This window comes from Acomys russatus, chromosome 25 (assembly GCF_903995435.1).
Source record: "Acomys russatus chromosome 25, mAcoRus1.1, whole genome shotgun sequence".
Lineage (NCBI taxonomy): Eukaryota > Metazoa > Chordata > Mammalia > Rodentia > Muridae > Acomys > Acomys russatus.
In genome coordinates, this window is record NC_067161.1 from 11,491,234 (window position 1) to 11,513,301 (window position 22,068).

General features: G+C 46.0%; 1 protein-coding gene across 1 annotated transcript in view; it reads right to left on the bottom strand.

Annotated features, from left to right (window-relative positions):
- The window catches only part of LOC127208622 (ATP-binding cassette sub-family A member 17-like), a 64,638-nt gene extending 43,066 nt beyond the window's left edge, over positions 1-21,572 (bottom strand). The window contains exons 1-9 of the mRNA XM_051168113.1: positions 21,200-21,572; positions 19,405-19,492; positions 18,339-18,600; positions 12,756-12,883; positions 11,457-11,622; positions 7,578-7,837; positions 4,888-5,004; positions 3,601-3,718; positions 1,036-1,209 (exon numbers count right to left, since the gene is read on the bottom strand). Coding sequence (XP_051024070.1) covers positions 1,036-1,209; positions 3,601-3,718; positions 4,888-5,004; positions 7,578-7,837; positions 11,457-11,622; positions 12,756-12,883; positions 18,339-18,600; positions 19,405-19,458 — 1,279 coding nt within the window. The 5' untranslated portion in view covers positions 19,459-19,492; positions 21,200-21,572. The remainder of the gene's footprint in view (positions 1-1,035; positions 1,210-3,600; positions 3,719-4,887; positions 5,005-7,577; positions 7,838-11,456; positions 11,623-12,755; positions 12,884-18,338; positions 18,601-19,404; positions 19,493-21,199) is intronic.
- Between the last annotated feature and the right edge of the window lie 496 nt (positions 21,573-22,068).

A 22,068-nucleotide genomic window follows, 5' to 3' on the forward strand; every position in this document is an offset into this window, starting at 1 on the left:
TTATCAGGAGGTGGGGCTTAGCAGGAGGCGGGGCTTGTCAGGAGGTGGGGGCTTGTCAGGAGGTGGGGGCTTATCAGGAGGCGGGGCTTATCAGGAGGTGGGGCTTAGCAGGAGGTGGGACTTGGCAGAAGAATAAGAATCTTTGATCACTCTGTTTTCTGGCGCAGTTCCTGGTAGCTGGCTTTGCTGTACACTTCTCTCATGAAGTGCTGGATACCCGGAGTACCAACATAAGGAGGCCACCCAATCTTTAACTAAAATCTACAAATTTGCAAATCAAAAGGTCTTTCTCTTTACAAGTTAATTATTTCAGCTATTTCTTTATAATAAATAAGGCTGATTATTACAAGCCCTAGAGAAACCTGTACTACAGAGAACACCACAAACAAGACTAATACATGCGAAAACTACATTATCAGTAAAGTTCAAAAATGTTTCCTGAGCTTCTAATGATAAAGTTATATGTTTCATATCTATAGAATTACATAAGTAAATAATTTCCTAATCATTTTTTTTCAAACACAATTATTCCGTTGCTCATGCTAGCCTGGATTCCTGGGCCCCAATGATTTTCCTGCCTCAGCCTTCAAGTAGCTGGGACTACAGGCCCATGCCAATATGTTTGGCTCTAAAGTCTTTTCTTTAATATGCTTTGGTTTCCCTCCTCACATCCATATCTATGCTCTAAGCTTTTTTTTGTTTAGTTGGTTGGTTTTGTTTTTGTTTTTTCATGACAAGGCTTTTCTGTGTCACCCTGCCTGCCCTGGAACTCACTGGACCAGGCTGGCTCGAACTCAGAGACCTGCCTCCCAAGTTCTGGGATTAAAGGCATGTGCCGTCACCACCCACCTTAGGCTGTGATGTTTGCAAAGCACATTAGGCATCTCTTTAGCATTCCCACCTTGTGACGTAAATGCTCAGAACACTAGATTAAACAAACATGTCAGTTTTTTGTACCTGGAAACGGAGGGCGGCCTTGTTCGGCAGCCAAAGCACGCAGGCGGCTAGGTAGAGTTTGAGAAAGACAAATCTTACCTTTTGCTTCAAACAGAGAGATGAACCGGACTCCTATTGCCATGGCAACATTTGAGAAGAGGCAAGCGGCTATCTTTTGGACGTAGGTCCTCTCGTGGTAACTGAAAGTGATGTACAGGTAGGGGAGGTAGGTGAGGAAGAAGGCGATGCCTCCTGTCACGGCTCCTACATGCGCTGCAGAGTCGGAGGGGGAAAACGAAGAGTTCCGTCAGCCAATGACTAAGATATCAACCTCCGTTCCCTGCCACGAGAGAAAAGTATCTCTGTGATTGTCCCAGCATTTCAGTAAGGAAGCAACCTCTTTTAATAGTTGCCCTCTTACAAGTGAAAGAAGAAAACATTTACAGCACTTTTAAAAAGCGATAGTAAGCCAGGGGCAGTGTTGCACGCCTGTAATCCCAGCACTTGGGGAGGCAGAGGCAGGTGGATCGCTGTGAGTTCGAAGCCAGCCTGGTCTACAGAGCGAGTTCCAGGGCAGCCTGGGACAGTGCTGGGATTAAAGGTGTGCACCATGGTGTCTTTCTTTCTTTTCTTCTTTAATGTATTTATTATGTATACAGAGCTCTGTCTGCACATACACCTACTGATCAGAAGAGGGCATCAGACCATATTACAGATGGTTGTGAGACACCATGTGTTTGCTGGGAATTGAACTCACGACCTGTGGAAGAGCAGACAGTGCTCTTACCCACTGAGCCATCTCTCCATCCCCATAATTCTTATTTTGTTTTTGTTGTTGGTAGTGGTAGTTTGTCTGTTTGTTTGTTTTTGTTTTTCGAGACAAGGTCTCTCTGTGTAGCCTTGGCTGTCCTGGGCTCACTTTGAAGACCAGGCTGGCCTCAAACTCACACAGATCCACCAGCCTCTGCCTCCCAAGTGCTGGGATTAAAGGTGTGTGCCATCAGGCCCAGCCAAGATTAACTTTTTTTTTTTTTTTTTTAAGATTAACTTTAAAGTTTCAGCCAGGAGCACTCTCAGACCCCAGCTGCAGGCAGGCATCCTTTCATGCACATGTTCCAAGTTCCCTGGCGTGACTAGCGCCCTCCTGTGCTTGCTGTAAAGCTAGGAAGGGGAGGTGGGATTCAAAGCTTGAATCAGGCAGTAGTGTTTAGACCCGCATAACCTTCACAGACTCCTAGATGGAGGCAGTATTTTCCAGGAGTCACATACTAGAGCTACTTGATATAAAACATTCACAGTTATGAATGGTAAGCTGCCTGGCCTCCTTTGTATCACATTTCTCTTTCCTAGTTCTTGAAAATATTCCCCTTTCGGCCAGGCGTGGCGGCGCACACCTGTAATCCCAGCACTCGGGAGGCAGAGGCAGGGGAATCACTGTGGGTTCGAGGCCAGCCTGGTCTACAAAGCTAGTTCAGGACAGCCAAGGCTAACACAGAGAAACCCTGTTTCGAAAAACAAACAAACAAACAACAACAACAACAAAAAAAAAAAAAAAAAAGAAGAAGAAGAAGAAGAAAGAAAGAAAGAAAAAGAAAGAAAATGTTCCCCTTTTGGGGGGGTGGGGCAACTGCTGAGCTCGTTTTCTCATATTTTTATTTTTTTTTAGGGTAACTCACACTTCAATTCTTCCGCATTCTGAGCTGACTCCGCCTCCTATCATTTTTTTCTTTTTCTTTTTTTTTTTTTTCTTTCAAGATAGGGTCTTTCTGTGTAGCCTTGGCTGTCCTGGACTCACTTTGTAGACCAGGCTGGCCTCGAACTCACAGCAATCCACCTGCCTCTGCCTCTCTAGTGCTGGGAATCATTTTTATCTTCTATGATTGCATTCATGGCTAAGTAGCTCAGATGTGAGACCTCCATAGGACATCCTTTGTGGTATCTCAGAAACCATGTTTGTGCCCTAACCTCACAGTCATGATCTGGAGGGTTCTCTCCCTGGAATGCCTTATGCTTCTATCTTATTATAAATTGAGATTTATCAGGGCTGGAGAGATGGCCCAGCAGGTACGAGCAGATGCTGCTCCTCCAGAGGACCTGAGTTTGGTTCCCAGCACCCATATCAGGTAGCTCACCACCACCTGTAACTTGAGCTTCAGGGAATCCAAGGGTCTCTTCTGGCCTCCTGAGCACCAGCATATACATCACACACACACAAACATAAATAAAAATAAATAAATGGAGACGTATTGTGTGGAATTATTTTAAAGATGTGTGTGTATCATGTGTTTTCTTTTCTTTTTTCTTTCTTTCTTTTTGTTTTGTTTTTTTGTTTTTGTTTTTTGAGGCAAAGTTTCTCTGTGTAGCCCAGGCTGTTCTTGACTCACTTTGTAGACCAGGCTGGCCTCAAACTCACAGTGATCCGCCTGCCTCTGCCTCCTGAGTCCTGGGATTACAGGCGTGGGCCACCACACCCAGCTGTGTATCATGTGTTTTAACAAGCCTTTAATGGGGAATAGAATTCTCCCACTTCTGAAATAACCATAAAACTGAAAACTTGGCTGTGGCGGAATAACGCTACACGCTGTAAGAAATGGAATGACAATGCTGCCAGCAGCAGCCGCTCAGTTGTTAACACCGCCCACGGAGATCCACATCAGTACCCACCTCTTTGGAAAAATGTGCTCATCATGATGGCAAAGAAAATTGTGGCCATGGAAAAACACATCAGGAAAAGAAATATCAAGGTAGGGTTGCTGTTCCTGAACACAGCCACACTGTTTACCTAGAAAACAACCACAGATGTGAAGAAAGCATGGAGCGCCCAGAAAACACTGGAGAAAATATTCAATTTAGAGTTATAGGTAGACTTTTTTTAAAGGCAGATATCTGATCTGCCATCTGTTATCATTTATAAATTATGCTATTAGTGTTTTTTAGGGAAAAATAAGTTTGAATTCATTTTTTTCATAGGGGGTTATCATGGGTATTGAACTAAGGGCCTTCTACACACTACCACTGAGCTATACCACCAGCATGAGTTCAATTCATCTGTCATGTTATCAATATGACAGATAACTTTGGTGTTCCTTTTGTTACTTTGTGTCTTCTGTTTTTTGTTTGTTTGTTTTGTTGTCTTTTTGACACAGGGTTTCTCTGTGCAGCCTTGGCTGTCCTGGACTCACTTTGTAGACCAGGCTGGCCTTGAACTCACAGCGATCCGCCTGTCTCTGCCTCCCGAGTGCTGGGATTAAAGGCATGCATCACCACGCCTGGTTTGTGTCTTCTGTTTTAATGTCTTCTAGTTATTTCCTTTGTTTGAAATGTTTTCCTGTTTAGTATGGGTTTTCTTACCTCCCTTTCACCACAGTGACATGATAATTTAGAAGGTAAGCTTTTTGTTTGTTTGTTTGTTCTTTGTTTTTTGTTTTTCAAGACAGGGCTTCTCTTTGTTATCTTGGCTGTCCTGGACTCACTTTGTAAACCAGGCTGGCCTTGAACTCTCATCAATCCATCTGCCTCTGCCTCCCGAGTGCTGGGATTAAAGGCGTGCGCCACCACGCCCGGCTTGGTAAGTTTTTATATATCCAAGTATTGGGTTATTAAATACAAGGAGGCAAATGTTAATATCATACTCCACTGACAGCACAAAAGAAAAACATGATAACACAGAAGTAAAAGAATGTTTTATAATAACTATTTCAACTATTGTACAGTATGAGATTTATGTGTTAAAGTCTGTAAAAAAAAAAAAAAAAAAAAAAAAATGCATTGTGTGAAGCTCAAGTTCCCAAACGCTAGAGTATGTCAGAGTTCCAGCCAGTACCACCAGCGCATAGTCATCATATTCACCAGAGGTTTTCCCAATGGTCATCGTTAACTGGACCACCCATACCACACCACATTCTTCCCTGTTCATTCACAGCCCGCCATATCCTAGAGAACAGAGCATACCTTTGTGCAGAAAAGAATGGTCATAGCAGAAACAGCAACCAAGGCAGACACGAAGAACGTGATGAACCAAGCAACCCAGTGCAGCCAGCTCTCCAATCCCATCATGCACATGTACTCCTAGAAAAGCAGGAGAGCCAAGGGTTAGAGTCGGGTTACCAGTCACCGGTCCTGTTAGGTGCCTTAGGGACTGAACTCCAGCACATCAGGAGGGCAGGCTGTGTGTGCTGGGGAGAGACAGCTCCTGGGCTGACGGAGACTAGCCCAGCTAGAAGGTGGGAGAATAAAGCAGGGACCGATACTTGGTTTAACCGTGGCAGAGTACACACTGTATACATCTCCCTTAAATTTAAAAGCAACTGCTAAGAGAATTTACAAGTGGGACATGTAAGGAGGCTAGACTCGAAAGAAGAGTATTGTGGTCTATGGCTACTGTAGACAGAGGCAGAAAATTTGTCAGAAGCACAAGACTCATCTGGTCTGCATAGTGTGTGCTAGGCCAGTCAGGGGTTCTATATTGAGCCCTTGTCAAAATAAAACAAGGGGCTGGAGAGATGGCTCAGTGGTTAAGAGCACTGCCTGCTCTTCGAAAGGACCCAGGGTTCAATTCCCAGCACCCACATGGCAACTTACAACTGCCTGTAACTCCAAGATCTGACACCCTCACACCAATGCACATAAATTAAAATTAAATTAAAAATATTCAAAACAAAACAAAACAAAAACACCCACAAAAATCAAAAACAAAGAAAGCAAAACAGTTTGGACTTTATTCTCAAGGCCATCTACTTACAGGAAGCATTCAAAAAATGAGTGAGCTAACAGCATATTTACCATTGGAATTTTAGGCATGTGCCATTATGCCTAGCTGCTACAGTCTTTTTTTGTTTGTTTGTTTGTTTTTCAAGACAGGGTTCTTCTGTATAGCCGTGGCTGTCCTGGACTCACTTTGTAGACCAGGCTGGCCTCGATCTCACAGAGATCCACCTGCCTCAGCCTCCCGAGTGCTGGGATTAAAGGTATGTGCCACCATGCCCGGCAGTGTAGACAGTTGGTGCCCCCAGCTTTCTTCACAAGCTTGTTGCTCAAGTAACAAATAGGGAAGGTCGGGTTTCATCACACAAGTGGAAACTAAGTGGGCATCCCAGTCACATACCAGAAGCTCTAGTCTCCTGGGCTCTGTCAGTGAGTATGGAGTTGGATAGAGCATCTGCCTGCTATCCATTGTCTCATTGTCATCCATCCCAACAGAAGGGAGGCCTCTGATGTCTGGCCACACTGGAGTCGAACCAATGTGCCCCATAGGCAGCCTCAAGATGCCCCTCAGTCAGTCTGCTTCTTCCAACAAGACAAAACAGGCCAGGGAAACAGCTCTCTAGTCACAGGCATCACCAATGAGGCCAAGGAAAGGCCAAGGAGAAACTACCAGGCTACTTTAATATATAATCAGTAAAAAGAGAATAAAATTGGGACTAGCAGTTAAGAGCACTGGCTGCTCTTCCAGAGGTCCTGAGTTCAACTCCCAGCACTTCCATTATGGCTCACAACCCATGGGATCCGATGTCCCATTCTGGAGTGCAGGTGTATATGCAGATAAAACACCCATATACATAACATACGTGAATTTAAAATTTTATTTTTCAAACAGAAGAAAAATATAAAGTGAAGAGATGTTAGCCTGGTGTGCTTGTATCACTTGGGCGGCTGAAACCAAAGAATCATGAGTTCCGGGTCAGCCTGGATTACACCGTGGGCTCCGGGCCAGCCCGGATTACACCGTGGGCTCCGGGCCAGCCCGGATTACACCGTGGGCTCCGGGTCAGCCCGGATTACACCGTGGGCTCCGGGCCAGCCCGGATTACACCGTGGGCTCCGGGTCAGCCCGGATTACACCGTGGGCTCCGGGTCAGCCCGGATTACACCGTGGGCTCTGGGCCAGCCTGGATTACACCGTGGGCTCCGGGTCAGCCTGGATTACACTGTGGGTTCAAGGTCACTCTCAGGTACATAACAAGACCATATCTGAGAAATAAAAACCTAAGCAATATGAAATCTTTTTTAAAGGGAAAAAAGTGAGAAAAAGAAGTAATAGAGGTTATATGAGCAAGAACAGCACAGAAATCAAGTAGAAAACCAGTCTTGGGAGCAACTCAGAGGTGCAAACCCTGCCTTAGGTCATATTTCCCTAGACAGTGCTTCCCAGTCAACATCCCACAAAATGACAGTGACTTAATTGTGGATAAAATTTCCTATTAGCAGCAGTGTGCTAACCTAGCAGGATTACTAGGCCAGGCAGTCTAACATTAAGTATATGTAGAGGGGTGTGGTGGAACACGCCTGTAATCCCAGCACCTGTGGAGGCAGAGGCAGGTGGATCTCTGTGAGTTCGAGGCCAGCCTGGTCTACAAAGAGAGTCCAGGACAGCCAGGGATAAACAGAATCCCTGTCTTGAAAAACCAAAAAAAAAAAAATAAATAAATAAATAAAAGAAAGAAAGAAAAAAGTAAGTATATGCGTGATAAGATAACAAGAGATGGTACTCCCTAAACTGCAAACAGGCTAAAAATATGAAATCCCTTCTGACTTGCAATTCACCTGAGAGGCAGAGACTCCTCCTACGTGCGTGGGCCTCAGTCCTACTCAAGCGGTTTCATTAGCAGCCTCCCCATAGCCCTGTACTTGGAGAGGGTTACCTTCTGTTTCTTCTCCTTCTCCAGGACAATGGAATTGATGATTATGAGCTCAACACAAATGAAGCTGAGCATGAGGAGCAGAGGGAACTCGTTCTGAAGGACCACCAGGAAAGGGTCCTGGACGTGTGGCCCCAGCGGGAATCTCTGCAGCAGCACACTGAGGTTCTTGAACATGCTGAGTGTGGCACTGGGAGCGTGGTGCCACATGATGGCTTTGTCCACTGCGTGCTGGATTGCCAGGAAACCTTCTTTGTTGTATCCTACAAGAAACCAGAATACCAAGCATAAGAGCAAAGACTGAAGCGACTGGAAATTCAGGTGGATCCGGGCTAGACATGAAGACAGGCGGCAGCCAGAAGGTGTTCCTGGAAGCCTTATGAGACAGCATGGAGGACAGAAAGGAGCTACCTTGGAGAGCCTCGGGAATGGAGCAATGACCAGGAAGTGAGTTCTGGCAGGAAAACAAGGAATGAGACCCACATTCTCCCTTCACCCTCTGGCTCCGTGGGCAGAGCACCTGCTCTGTAGTACTGATGATCCCGTAGACACAGCATGCTAAACTCAAAGTACTTGGAAGACACAGACTTTCTGATTGGCTTGACTGCTGACTAACCAAAGGATTAAGTTTCTGTATTTTTATTTTTATATTAAAAAAAAAAGTTTCTGTATTTTGCTGGCAAGCCACAAACATTGTCCTTATCATAAGCAACCCTCATTTCAGCAGTGTAGTTGGGGTGTCAGGATCCCCCAAGTGGGAGATCTGTTCTAGTTCCGGGCAAGGGCAACCAGCCTTCAGGGAAGAGAAGGGACCACTGAGCTCCATTATCTAGACAAAGGCAGACGTCCAGATTTTTCAAACTGGAAAAGGGAAGAACAAATTGCTGGTGATGAGTCCTGGATATTGCTGTGTATTATTGTTTGTTTTGTAGCAGTGTTTTCACTACGCCAATTATGGGATACTGTCGAGAATCAGAGTAGGTACTTGAGTGCTCGGGCTTGGATTCCAGTAGGTGGGATGCAGGCACAAGGCTTCAAGATGATTGTGTGGCCATCCCATCATGAGGTGTTGATGATCAACTTCGGAAGTATAGTTAATTGCTTAACTGGTGTTCATGTTCAACCTCTCACACACAAATAAGGAAGCCAAGACACCTAAATGAATTGGAGCACATGTCCTTTGTGAGCCCTCACTCAGGAACATGTTGCTTTGTCGTGTGAAGGAAAGAGCATCTCAGTGATACGCCATTACTTCTCCACAAGTCTGAAATTGCCAGAGAGGGAGCTGGGGGCCATCATGGTATATGCATGTCCAGGGAAACTGGGTCCCAAGAGGGATGTCTGCCCTGTTAGATATGTTATGTTCCTTTCCATAGCAGACAACAAGACGACAGAAAGAAGACACTAAGAGCAATTCTCCTTTATGCTTACTGGAAAGTTCCAGAACATCAGCAAGGGGTCCCTGCAGAGAAGGGTTATGGTGTCTGGGCATCGCTACCCAGCTTCAGAGCCATACGTTATCCCTCAGGACAGAGGAGATCCTAGGAACACCTCACCTTCTGATTTTAGTGTTATCTCCGTACCCTGAGCAAAATAGGGAGGGGAAGGGCACGTCTCAGGGTATGATTCCAGAGTGGGAAACAAGAGTAGAGATTGGCACAGCCAGCTAAGACATTAAGAGCTGAAAGAAGAGGCAGCTAGTGTTCTCATGCCAGTTGTGGATGGGCAAGGTGGATGGGATTAGAACCAAAGAGAGGTCTAAGGATGCAAAAGAGAGCAAGTAAAATCAAATGACTTATCAGGCAGGTCGTGTGTTCGGAACTCCCTCTGCCTGCCACCACCTCCATGCGTATGGAGAATAGAGGCCAGCCTTCTGTGTTGCCTCCCGAAAAGCCTTGCTCAGGCACCTGGTTATTGAGACAGGGTCTCTCACTGGGTGTGGGAAGGACTGTAAGCTTTGTCCCAGGTGAAAGCAATCCTGGCGGGCTTTGCCCCTAGGAAACACCACGGATACACAGTGGTAGACTGAATGGAGCCCTCCTGGGTCTGAAATTCAGGAAGTGGACCTGGGGACTCCAGCCGGGCTATTGTGTTTCTAATTGAACATCGATGGGGGCAGGGATCCTGACCCAGACCAGCCATTGCACGCCCGAGAGAGACCCAGGCGGAGGGGAGAGGAGAAGGCTGCAGTTTTTGGAGCAGGATCACACGTGGATTTGGGGAGAGACCAGCTTACAGGCCAGACCAGACACCTGGGGACTTGTCCCGTGGAAGATACCGGAAGGTTTACTCTTGTTTCCCTTTAACTCCTTTTCTCTCTTGTATAGGATTGTTGGATTGTACAATAAAGTCTTAATTGTTAAGAAACACAGCCAACAACTGGGATCTGGGTACTGCTAATTAGGCTAGGCTGAACCCAGGAATCAGCCAGTCTCTGCCTCCCAGGGCTGAGACTGTGAGCATGTGATAGCACAGCGGGCGGGCGGGCAGGCAGGCAGACAGGCAGGCCACAGCAGTGTAGATAGTTGTCTGTTCCTCCTTCATCAAATCAAAAGGAAAACAGTGTGCTTGGTGGGTAGTGAGTGAGGCACGTTAGACATGAACAAATGGAACATTTGTTGAGCAGGATGGGTGTTCAAAACAATATAACAGACTGGGTGTGATGACACAAGCTTGCAGTCCCAGGACTTGGAAGGTGGCAGCAGGAGCATCAATAATTCAAGGTTATCCTTGCCTTCTGTAGTTTCAGGTCAGCTTGGGCTCCATGAGAGCCTGCCTGATAAAGAGATTGAGATTGAGGGGGTGGGGAGGAGGTGGGAGGGAGGGAGAGAAAGGATAAAACAATAGGACAGGTTGGGAGGCAGCTTGCTGGTAGGACACTTGCTAGTGTATGTGAGACACTGAGCTCTGTCCCCAGTAGTGGAAAAGAAAACAAACAACAGAACAGGGCTGGAGGTACAGCTCAGTAGTAGAGTGTTGGCCTGTTATGTGGAAAGCACTGGGTTTGGTCCCCAAAACTGTAGGGTTTGGGGAAGAGGACAAAAAGACAAGAGTGTTACTTACAGGTGGGAAAGAGGTCACGTAAACATTGCATATTCATAAACTGCGAGTCATGTTTCTTTCATGACGGTGGCTCTGTTGTCCCTAAATAACTGGCCATTCTTGTTATACTCACTATGGCTCCACTCTGGCCCTACATGTGTGCTGCCCAAGAAACACAGGGAAAGCCCACGGGCTCCCAACAGGCTACTTGAGAGCTACGGGGAGCAGGTGGCTGTGCTCAGGGAAGTGCACTGGTGTGTGCCAGATTCCATGGCTGGGTTCTGGCCCCTCACCACACCATCAGGCTGAGACTAGTGTGACAGAAAGCGGGATGTGTGGACGGGATGCCTTTCCTGGCGGTAACCTTGGAAGCTACCATTCTACCAAAGATGGATTCCCACACAGCATCCCTAAGGATCAGCAGCACATGCTTGCTTTGGCAGTGCTAGAGCCTGAACTGTTTGGTGCATGCCAGGCAAGTACCACTGAGGCACATCCCCAGCCCAGCAGTAACTTCCCTAAAATGAAAAGAAAAAAGGTTAAAAAAAAAAAAGTTTATCAACCCGGAGACCTATACCCCTTGTTCTTGTAAAATGCTTTCACTCCTTCAAACAGTTCAACGTCATAACAAACAATGTACGTACCTACCTGCTGCTTTAACTTACGCTGGAATACAAGCATTTTACTGACCGCCACATTTTCCAAAGACAGCTCCTTGGACCGCTACTGAAAGGCTAACTTTGGTGAGCGTTCAGTGAGCAAAGCAGTATCACACATGAGTGGCACAGGGCCAAAGTGGCTGTGCCTATGGTAATGTGACAGGCTTCAGAGTTTCCTCACCAGGGTTTCCCCCATCAGGGTACGTAAATTCCCGGGGCTCTTGGCTTGGATTAGGAGGGTAAAGAAAGGCTGTGCACCAGCCTTCCATCTCCTCTTGAAAAAATAAATGCCTCAGCGGTGATATGAAGTTCCTTTGGACATAACTAAAGCGCAGGTCATACTTAACCTGTGAAAAACAAGGAGAAAACATTTGGCCATGAGATCTCAGGACTTGGCAATGGTAAAGGACTTGGCAGAATTGTTTGGCTTTCATTCTAACTGGAGGAAAGGCCCACAAGGCAGGTGTCCCTCCTAGAGCCACACAATGGTCTTCCCTGTATCTCTCTGCAAGTTATCCCTGGGACCAACCTGGGAAAAGAGCAATGGGCTCTAAGATACTCTGGAACCGGGCCACCTAGACCTGGGAAAGATGCTTCATCTCACTTACTCACTATACCTCAGCTGCCTCACTGTGAAAGGGAGATGTTAAGGACTGCCTCTGAGCCATCAGCTGCCTGTAGGGTTACACACGTGGTTTCTGAGCCTTTAACACATGCTTATAAGATACTGTTGGGTCTTTTTAAAATTAATCACAGTGCAAGTTCTAAAAGCCATTAAACAGCCTACACAGCGCAGAAGCCACACACGAGTGCTCTACCCATTGCAAAACATAAATCACATATTCTTGTTTACCACCCTGCTTTCCCCTTAGCCACACACTAGAGCTACCATACCTAAAGTCTGTGAGGTGAGTAGTAAGGACAATTAGCTGAGCTGGGCATGGTGGCGCACGCCTTTAATCCCTGCACTCAGGAGGCAGAGGCAGGTGGATCACTGTGAGTTCGAGGCCAGCCTGGTCTACAAAGTGAGTCCAGGACAGCCAAGGCTACACAGAGAGACCCTGTCTCAAAAAACAAAACAAAACAAACAAGACAATTAGCCGATCCACCTGGAAAATTCTTGCTCCTCGTCTACCCAGCTTCTCTGTTCTAAGCACTTTACCCGCATAATCCTGAAAACCAAGTCATAAGCCAGGCACTAATTAGAACTCTGCTACACCGGTAATGAAACCGAGACTGGAGCAGAAATGTTAGTAACTTCCCTGTCCTGTACTGAGGACAGAGACTTGCTCAGACCAGATCTCTCAAACAGTCTGAACGCAATAACGGAGAGGGCTGTAAAATATAAGCCTGGAATAGTCACTCATTTCCTCTGCAAATAAAACAACAAAGCTACCGTCGAGGAAAGCTGAGGGGTAGATTAGCCTGCTTAACCCATACTCAGGGTGTAGTCAGTATGCTATAAGAAAGATTTTCTTACCACAAGTGGCAAAGGTTCGTTGCTGCTGTTGAAGATATGGTCAAAAACAATTCCCACCAGTACGTAGAAAGACTTGGGATCATTAATTATATAGCTTTCGAATAAAGGCACTGAAGGAAAGCCTAGAACTGCAAAGAGAAAAATCCAGTCAGTGAGTAACAGCTGGCCATGAGAGCAAGTGTGGTCATCACCCATCTACCTAAGGAGATGTCAGATTCCAGCTTATTTCTCCAATCACTCAGCCATTCGGCAAATGTATGAACAGGACAGAGAAAACACAAGAAATAACATTAGTTAAAAGGTGTAGTTTTTTTATCTGGGCAGTTGTGGCACATGCATTTAATCCCAGCACTCAGGAGGCAGGCACATCTCAAGGCGAGCCTGGACTACACAGCATGTCCCAGGACAGCCAAGGCCACACAGAGAAACCCTGGCTTTTGTTGTTATTCAGTTTAGAACCTATGGTAAGACTACACTCGTAGAAACTTACAGCAGTAATACTGAGGAGGAGAGAATAGTTCTTTTCGTTTGCTTGTTTTTTGTTTTGTATTGTTTCTGAGACAGAGTTTCTCTGTGTATCCCTGGCTGTCCCAGAACTCACTCTGTAGACCAGGCTGGCTTCAAACTCAGAGACTGGCCTGCCTCTGCCTCTCAAATGCGGGGGATTAAAGATATGCGCTACCACTCAGCTGAGAGAGTAGTTCTTATTAATTATTGTGTAAATATGTGGTTGCAAGTACATGTGGAGGTCACAGTATAATTTTGTGGTGTTGGTTCTTGTGGTAGTTGCAATAGGAATGGCCCCATAGACCCATGAAGGTGAATGCTTGGTCCACAGGGCGTGGTCCTATTAGGAGGTGTGGCCCTGTTGGAGTAGGTGTGGCCTTGTTGGAAGAGTATCACTGTGGAGGTGGGCTTTGAGGTCTCCTATGTTCAAGCTATGCCCAGGGTCCTTCTGTTGCTACGGATCAAGATGTAGAACTCTGGGCTCCTCCAGCACCATGTCTGCCTGCACGCTGCCATGCTTCCCACCTTGATGATAATGGACTAAACCTCTGAAACTGTAAGCCAACCCAAATTAAATGTTTTCCTTTATATGTTAAATTTTTCTGGGTTTAAACACTATATTTTTATTAATTCTTTGAGAATCTCATACAGTGCAGTTAATCAGATCCATCTCCTCTCTTTCCCCAATACCTTCCAGATGCACTGTACCTCCCATATAACCTGATGCTGAGTCTTTTCCTTTAATAACTCATTAAATCCAATTTTATCTCCTGAGTGTGGCTTGATCCCTGGAGTCAAGTCAACCTATCAGGGGCCACACTTCACTGAGACAGAGTCTGATGGTGTAGCTCGGTTGTCCTGAAACTCACTATTATAGACCGGGCTGGCCTCCAACTCGCTGATATCTGCTTGCCTCTGCCTCCGGAGTGTAGGGATTAAAGATGTGGTCCGTTATGCCAGGCAAGAAGCCACACTTTTCAAGAAAACTGACTTTCCCTCCCTCAGAAGCCATTGGTTGCCCTTAGCTCCTCAGCTGGGGGTGGGGCTTTTGAGCTCCTTCCCCTCCAATATAGAATGTTGAGTAGCTTGACTCTGTGCAGACAGTCACAGCTGCGTGGGTCCGTGAGTGCCCCGGTTCTGGTGTGTGCTGAAGACACAGCTTCAGTCTAGCCTCCCCTGACCGAGTCATAACCCTACTGGACATGGGTTTCTCTCCTAACACATGCATGCTTAAGTGGGGAAAATAATATGCATATATGATGGTTTATAAGAAATAGAGGCGGGCGTGGTGGCGCACGCCTTTAATCCCAGCACTCGGGAGGCAGAGGCAGGCGGATCTCTGTGAGTTCGAGGCCAGCCTGGTCTACAAAGTGAGTCCAGGATGGCCAAGGCTACACAGAGAAACCCTGTCTCGGAAAAAAAAAAAAGAAAGAAAGAAAGAAAAAAGAAATAGATAGTCTGGGCTTGGAGAGATGGCTCAGAGGTTAAGTGCCACTGGCTGCCACTGAGTTCAATTCCCAGCAACCACATGGTGGCTCACAACCTTCTAAATTGTGATCTGGTGCCCTCTTCTGGCCTGCAGGTGTACATGTAGTTAGAACACTGTATACATAATAAATAAATGCATCTTATAAAAAAAGAAATAGATATTCTGTTTAATGAATATTTGTAAGGTTACACACCCAGGTGATCTACCTCTTTCATCAAGAACTGTCCAGGTTTTTTGTTTTGTTTTGTTTTGAGACAGGGTTTCTCTGTGTAGCCTTGGCTGTTCTGGACTCACTTTGTAGACCAGGCTGAGCTCCAACTCACAGCGATCCGCCTGCCTCTGCCTCTCGAGTGCTGGGATTAAAGGTGTGAGCCACCACACCTGGCCAGGTTTTTAAAAACTTAGTTTGCCATCTATTTAGTTCTTTCTTTCTTTCTTTTTTTCAGAGCTGAGGACCGAACCCAGGGCCTCGGGCTTGCTAGACAAGCACTCTACCACTGAGCTAAATCCCCAACCACCTTATTTAATTCTTTAATGCACTGAAGGATAGACTTAGTGTTTTATCCATATTTTCTTTGCAACTGGAGGATTGATCCAAATAACCTAGTCTAACCACAATTACCTCTTTTTCAGAATTTCCTAGGAAATATCTCCTTATAGTTTTATTGCCTCTAAGCATTGTCACTGGACAAATTATCATAGCAAGGATGACAAGAGCTGCTCAGTGGTTAAGAATGCTGGCTACTCTTCCAGAGGACCTGGGTTTGGTTCCCAGCATCTATATGGCCACTCACAACTGTCTGTAACTCGAGTTCCAAGGATTCAGATGCCATCTTCTGGCTCCTGTGGGCATAAGGTACACATCTGGTACATAGACATACATGTCAGAAAAACACTCATCCACATAAAGAAAATAATTGGACAGGTGTGGTGGCACAGACCTTTAGTCCCAGCACTTAGACACTCAAGACTGGCAGATCTCTGTGAATCCCAAGCCAGCCTGGTCTACATAATGAGTTCCAGGACATCAAGGGCTATGTAAAGAGACCTTCAAACAAACAAACAAGGGACAGCAAGGTGCAGACTAGCTTAGTTAGGTGTCAGTCACATGATGTATCCTGAGGCCAGGGCAGTATAAACACCACCAAAAATAGATGGGCTGAGAACAGGAGAGACTTAGCCCCCCAAGAGAGATAGTCTATGGTATGAAAAGATGTCCACCATATACATCAAACTATTATCACTTCTAGCACAAAAGGTTTGCCTACAAGATGGGTATGAATTAGGAGGTGTCTAGGGGATTTGCAATTAGGGAAGAAAAGGAAAACTTTTCATCTATCTTTTTATTTTTATTTATTTAATTATTGAGACATGGTTTCTCTGTGTAGCCTTGGCTGTCCTAGACTCGCTTTGTAGACCAGGCTGGCCTCGAACTCACAGCGATCTGTCTGCCTCTGCTTCCCGAGTGCTGGGATCAAAGGCATGCGCCACCACGCCCAGCTCTATCTTTTTATATTGTTTGAAAATTTCAACACAAAAATTACTATATTTATGGGCCAGTGAGATGGCTCAGTGAGTACAGGGCTTCCCGTGTAAGTATGAGGACCTGAGTTCAAAATTTCAGAACCCATGTAAAACCCAGACACAACGATATGAGCAACTGTGATCCCAGTACTCCTTGGGGGAGATGGAAGTGGAGACTGGAAAATCCCCCGAAACTCACAGGCCAATGTATTAGCCAGGGTTCCCTAGAGGAACAGAACTTACAGAATAAGTACATACATATGGTGTTTTTTATGTATATGGTGTCTTTAGGTACACCAGAAGGGGCAATGAGATCCCATTACAGATGGCTGTGAGCCACCTAGTGGGTGCTGAGAATTAAACTCAGGACCAACTGGAAGAGCAGTCTGTTTTCTTAACCACTGAGCCATCTCTCTAGCTCTGACATATGGTGCATATAAAAAGAGGATTTATTACATGCCATACAGGCTGTGGTTCAGTTAGTCTAACAATGGCTCTCTACTAATGGAAGGTCCAAGAATCCAATAGCTGTTCAGTCCACGAGGCTGGAGTGCTCAGCTGGTCTTCAGTATCCACCAGAATCCCAAAGAAGTAAGCTCTAATACCAGTGAAGGAATGGCTTGCCAGTAGTGAGAGTGAGAGCAAGCGAAAGAGACTGGCCCAGGAATGGCTGGTGAGTGACTCTCCAGGCAGCAAACTGTCTCTGTCATTTTTTTCTTTTTAATTTGGAAGCTGCTAACCTGCACTTCCTGTTTACTCAGGTAATTAATTTTACTCCTTCTCAAGTCTCTGATGGAGTTGAAGACCAGATAGTTTAGTTTCACAATTAAGCTTAGTTGTTTAGGGGTTAAGATGTCTTTAGGTCTAGATAGATGTTTTAAGTTGATAGAGATGAGCTACGATAGACATTGAATTACATTCAGAATTTTAAACTCACCAAGAGAGGCAAGAGTTTTCTTCAAGGTTGCCAAATACAAACAGCCAAAACACTATGAATGTAACGTTAATATAATTCCTGATTGTTCTGCGGTTCTTCTTGCTGTATGTAGTTTATTTTATGTATGTGTAATAATATAAATGTATATATAAAAAAGAAATAAATAATAAAAAATTAATTTTAAGAAAGTGACCCACATGAAGAGGGTTCTGAAAAAAAAAAAAAAGCACAGAGAAAAGTAGTACAGGATGAAGCTAGAGAGAAAAGCAGAGCACAGGCCAGAGAGCCTGGGAATATTGGGAAGCCATGGACGGGTGGAAGCAGGGGATGGGCAAAATCCTAGTGACCTTTTGAGGATCTTTCTGCCTCTGTTTGGAGATGGGTGACAATGGGAAAAGAGAAGCAGAGAAACCTGCTAGAATCTGTGAGCAATTTCAGTTCTTGATTAGTCAGAGATGTGTACGAAATTAGCAAACCAGAGCTACTGACTAACAGAAGACAACGGTGTCATGAGAGCAAGTCAAAAATAAACAGCATTGAACATTTTCATTAGCATTTAAACATTGTGATACAAGTATACAAGCCTCCAGTGTGGTCTGTAAAATAATAAAACTGCATCATGGGCAGATTTCCTTAAACTACCACCTCATACACTCTTTAGGATTTGGTTTTTTTTTTTTTTTTTTTCTTTTTTCTTTTTTTTTTCAAGACAGGGTTTCTCTGTGTAGTCTTGACTGTCCTGGACTTACTCTGTAGACCAGGCTGGCCTCGAACTCACAGCGATCCACCTGCCTCTGCCTCCCAAATGCTGGGATTAAAGGTGCGTGCTACCACGCCCGGCCACTCTTTAGGATTTGGAGACCCCACATTTTGAAGCACTTTTGTAAGAACTATTTTGTGTGTTGGGGAGGGGTGCTTCAAACAACACTATAAAAATGCCCTCCCAGGATGGCATGATGACATCATGATGTCAGCAAAACTGACAATCTGAGTTCAATCTCCAGGACCCACAGGAAGAAGGAGAGAAATGACTACCCATGCCCACAATAAGTAAATGTAATAAAAACATTTTAGTGCAACAACAACAACAATGAAATGCCCTCCCTTCTCCCACCTTCTGTCTCACCTTCAAAGTCAACAGCAAAGGTTTTCTCTACCATTTCAGTCACAGCTTTCAAAGTTTCGCTTTTGGAAGGGATATAAGCCAACTGATATTTACTTTTCAGAGGGTAGTTATAGAAAAACACTGGCAGCAGACTGATATCAACTGCTTGGTAGTTAGTAGATGATCTGTTTCTTGGCATACTATTGAAACGGAAATACAATACAATTGTAGAAAACAGTAACGGCATGACCATTTCCAGGAGTGTTATCAGGGTCTTCCGCTTCTAGAACAGAGACAACAGCTGAAAGTTAATCGCGGACAAAACTCAAGTGTTAAGAGTTCTTTTGCTTAAAACCCTGAGGCTAGAGAGAACTTCTTAGTACGTCCTTAGCATACATGGAACACGATCCCCAGTGAGCCAGCCATCAGCACCAGATGTGCTAAGTCACATCTGTAACCTCAGCACTCAAGAGGCTTGAGGGCAGAAAGATCAGATCTCAAAAAGCAGAAACAAAATCCTCATTCATTCCTCCTTGCCCCCCCTTTCACAAAACACAGAAAAAGGGGAGAGGCAGAACGAGAGCTAGCGGGGCAACCCCACTTAGCCCGTCTATTACCATCAACACCTAGAAATCAAGGATGCGGGTTGCATTTACAAATGACGTTCTTAACTGTTCTTCAGCTTGTTATTAGTGATGGTGACGCTGACTGGACAGAGTCTGAGACAGGCCTCTGGACATGCCCGGGGGGGATTAACTTTCATTAACCGAGGTGAGAAGACTTGCTTACTGTGACCAGCGCCATTCCCTAGCTGGGATCTCTGACTGTGTAAGCGGGAAAGGGTGACAGGACAATAGTATCCACACACTGCCCTCTGCTTCTTGACCTTGGATGTGGTACAACCATCTAAGATTTCCCCACCACGCCGATAGCGCTACCGTTCAACTGGGAGCCAGGACAAACCTTTCCCCCTCAAGTTACTTTTGGGTGTTTTATCATACCAACAGGAAGAGAAACTAACACTGTAACTTACACACGCAGCTACTCTGAAGACCTACATCTTCCCCACAGGTAAGCATGCCCGTACCTTTAAGATGAAATTCTTCCAGAGAAGAAGTTTTAGCTTCTTGAACACTGCCATTTTTTTCCCCCTCAGCTGAAGAAGAGGCTCACCACTAGTCAGGAAATAAATTGAGAAAGTTATTATGTATAACACAAAGATGTTAAGTATTCAGCCAGGCACGGTAGCGCACGCCTTTAATCCCAGCATTTGGGGAGCAGAGGCAGGTGGATAGCTGCGAGTTTGAGGCCACCCTAGTCTACAGAGTGAGTTCCAGAACAGTCAGAGCTACATAGTGAGCCTGTATCTCAAACAAATAAAGAAGAGACTATTCTTTTCACTCAGTATTAACTTTCTTCCTGTGGGCTTTCAGAACACTGCCAAGTTACTTTCTTTTCTCCTACCACTCCTTCTCAGTCTTTTTCAACTGATTCTTCCATGTCTCCTCAGCCTGTAAACACTGAGGGACTGCAGGGCTCAGTCTCCTGGACTTCTCATGCCAGCAACACTTACTCCTCACGTGACCTCACTTAACCTTGATACGATTCAAGAGGTACATTTGGACTTTGTCTACTTTGATTTCTCTAGCTTGGAATTTGCCTCAGGCTCTTTTCCCAAATATTCAAATGTCTGTTCCCACCCCATTGTGTTTTATCTCAAAACTGACCTGGCCTATTCAGGGTTCTCCTAAACAAATCATCCTGTTGTCTTCTTCACCTCAGATCATAGCAGTTCTATTCTTTGAATTAAAGGTTATTACTGCCTTCTCTTTGGAAGCCTAAACATAGTTGTCACAAACGTGTTGGTTCAAACTTTGAAATAGTCCCAGAATTTGATGCCTTTCACCACCTCAGTTGTCGTCCCCCCCACCACCACCACCTCGCTTTGTAGAGCAGGCTGGCCTCTGCCTGCCCAGTGCTGGGATTAAAGGCATGCATCACCACGCCCACCTGAAAGTACTGTCTTGAAAGGAGAGACTACATTCTTTTTTTTTTTTTTTTTTTGTTTTTTTTTTTTTTTTCTTTTTCTTTTTTTTTTTCTTTTTTTTTTTTTTTTTCGAGACAGGGTCTCTCTGTGTAGCCTTGGCTGTCCTAGACTCACTTTGTAGACCAGGCTGGCCTCGAACTCACAGCGATCCGCCTGCCTCTGCCTCCCAAGTGCTGGGATTAAAGGCGTGCGCCACCACCGCCCGGCTAGACTACATTCTTGAAGAAGCAGGTTGAAGTAAAGTTCCAGTCGTGTAGTTTCACACACTTTCCGGCATTAACGGGAATGACATTTTGCTTTGGAGGAATGTCAGAGGCAAAGTCTTTGGTAGAGGTTTGCAGCACACCAATCAGAATCCCCACCTCGCTTTGACGCCCCCTTCTCCCCCACCACTCGATGCCCCGAAAGCTCATTATAGATAGGTTATCATACTGCCATTTACATGCCAGGCATTGTGATAATCACCTAAACACACATTTTTTTCTTATTTCACATTTTTTTCAAAAGTGTGGGTGGGAAGGAACAACGACCTTTGAACTTGCTATTGTTATCATTTCAATTTTAGGAATAGGAAATAAAGGTTCTGAAAAGTAAAATGACTTGAATACACTAGCGATAGGACTGAAGCCAGGTCTTCGTGACTCATTTACTCAGCAAACATGACTAGAGTTTGTACGAGGTGTTCTAGGACCCCAGGGAACTGAGCATGTGCCAGGCAAGGGCTCTTTCCTCAGGGACCCCACGTTCTGGGTTAACCATACTGGACCCCAGAGAGCGAGAGGTTATGACCACAACGAAACTGGCATCGACTCGGAAGTCACGATGCCTGGGTTACCTTAATGGTCCAGCGGATCTGGTCTCTGCCGCTCTCCGCAGCCCGGAAGCTGGGGAGGGTTGCGCCTCACTCACCGCCGGCGCCAGTGGCCGCTGGACCGCCAGCGACGACTGTTGGCCCCGCGACGCAGTCGCGCCACGCTCAACCCGGTGACCCAGTTCTCCCGGGCCGGCCGCGCGGCTGCACAGACCCGGCTCCTGGAGCCTGTGATTCCACCGCCATCCCTCCTGCCTGGGCCAAGCCAGGACCGTCCGAGGGCACGCGGACGCTCGCACCCTCCTGGCAGAAAGAAGCACAGCCCACTGGCGAGGCTGCCTCCATGTCTGTCTATTGCCCGCAGAGATCCCAATCCTGTCTCAGGGGACCCTATCACCCCCAGTCTCCAGGCTGAAGGGACCACGACGCCACAGCCTTGTGTCTGAGGGGACCACATCCCTGAACACCCACCCTCCCTCTACCAGGACTCAGTTCTCCCAGCCAAGCTGCTGTGCTGGATCGTGACTCTCCCACCCCTGCGGTGCCGTGACTCTCTTTTTACGCGGCACGCTGTGTGGCCCCCTGGAAGCTTTCCTAGACCTGACCTCCCCAGGGCCTGGATGCCTTCTGCTCAGGCTAGAGCAGAAAAGCAGCGCCTTCCCTTGGTGACAGGAGTGAGGAGGGGGAGAGGGCCCGGAGGAGAAAAAGGAACTCAAAATAGTAAAACCCGCTGCAAAAGTGAAATTTTTGATGTCCCATCCTCAACTGCGTTAAAACACATTTGTCCAGAGATAAGCTCCAGGGCCGCGGTCCCCGGGGCTCAGAACCCCAGACTAACGCCTCCTGCTGGACGCGGACCAGGGCCTGATGATGCACAACCAGTCGCCGGCGCG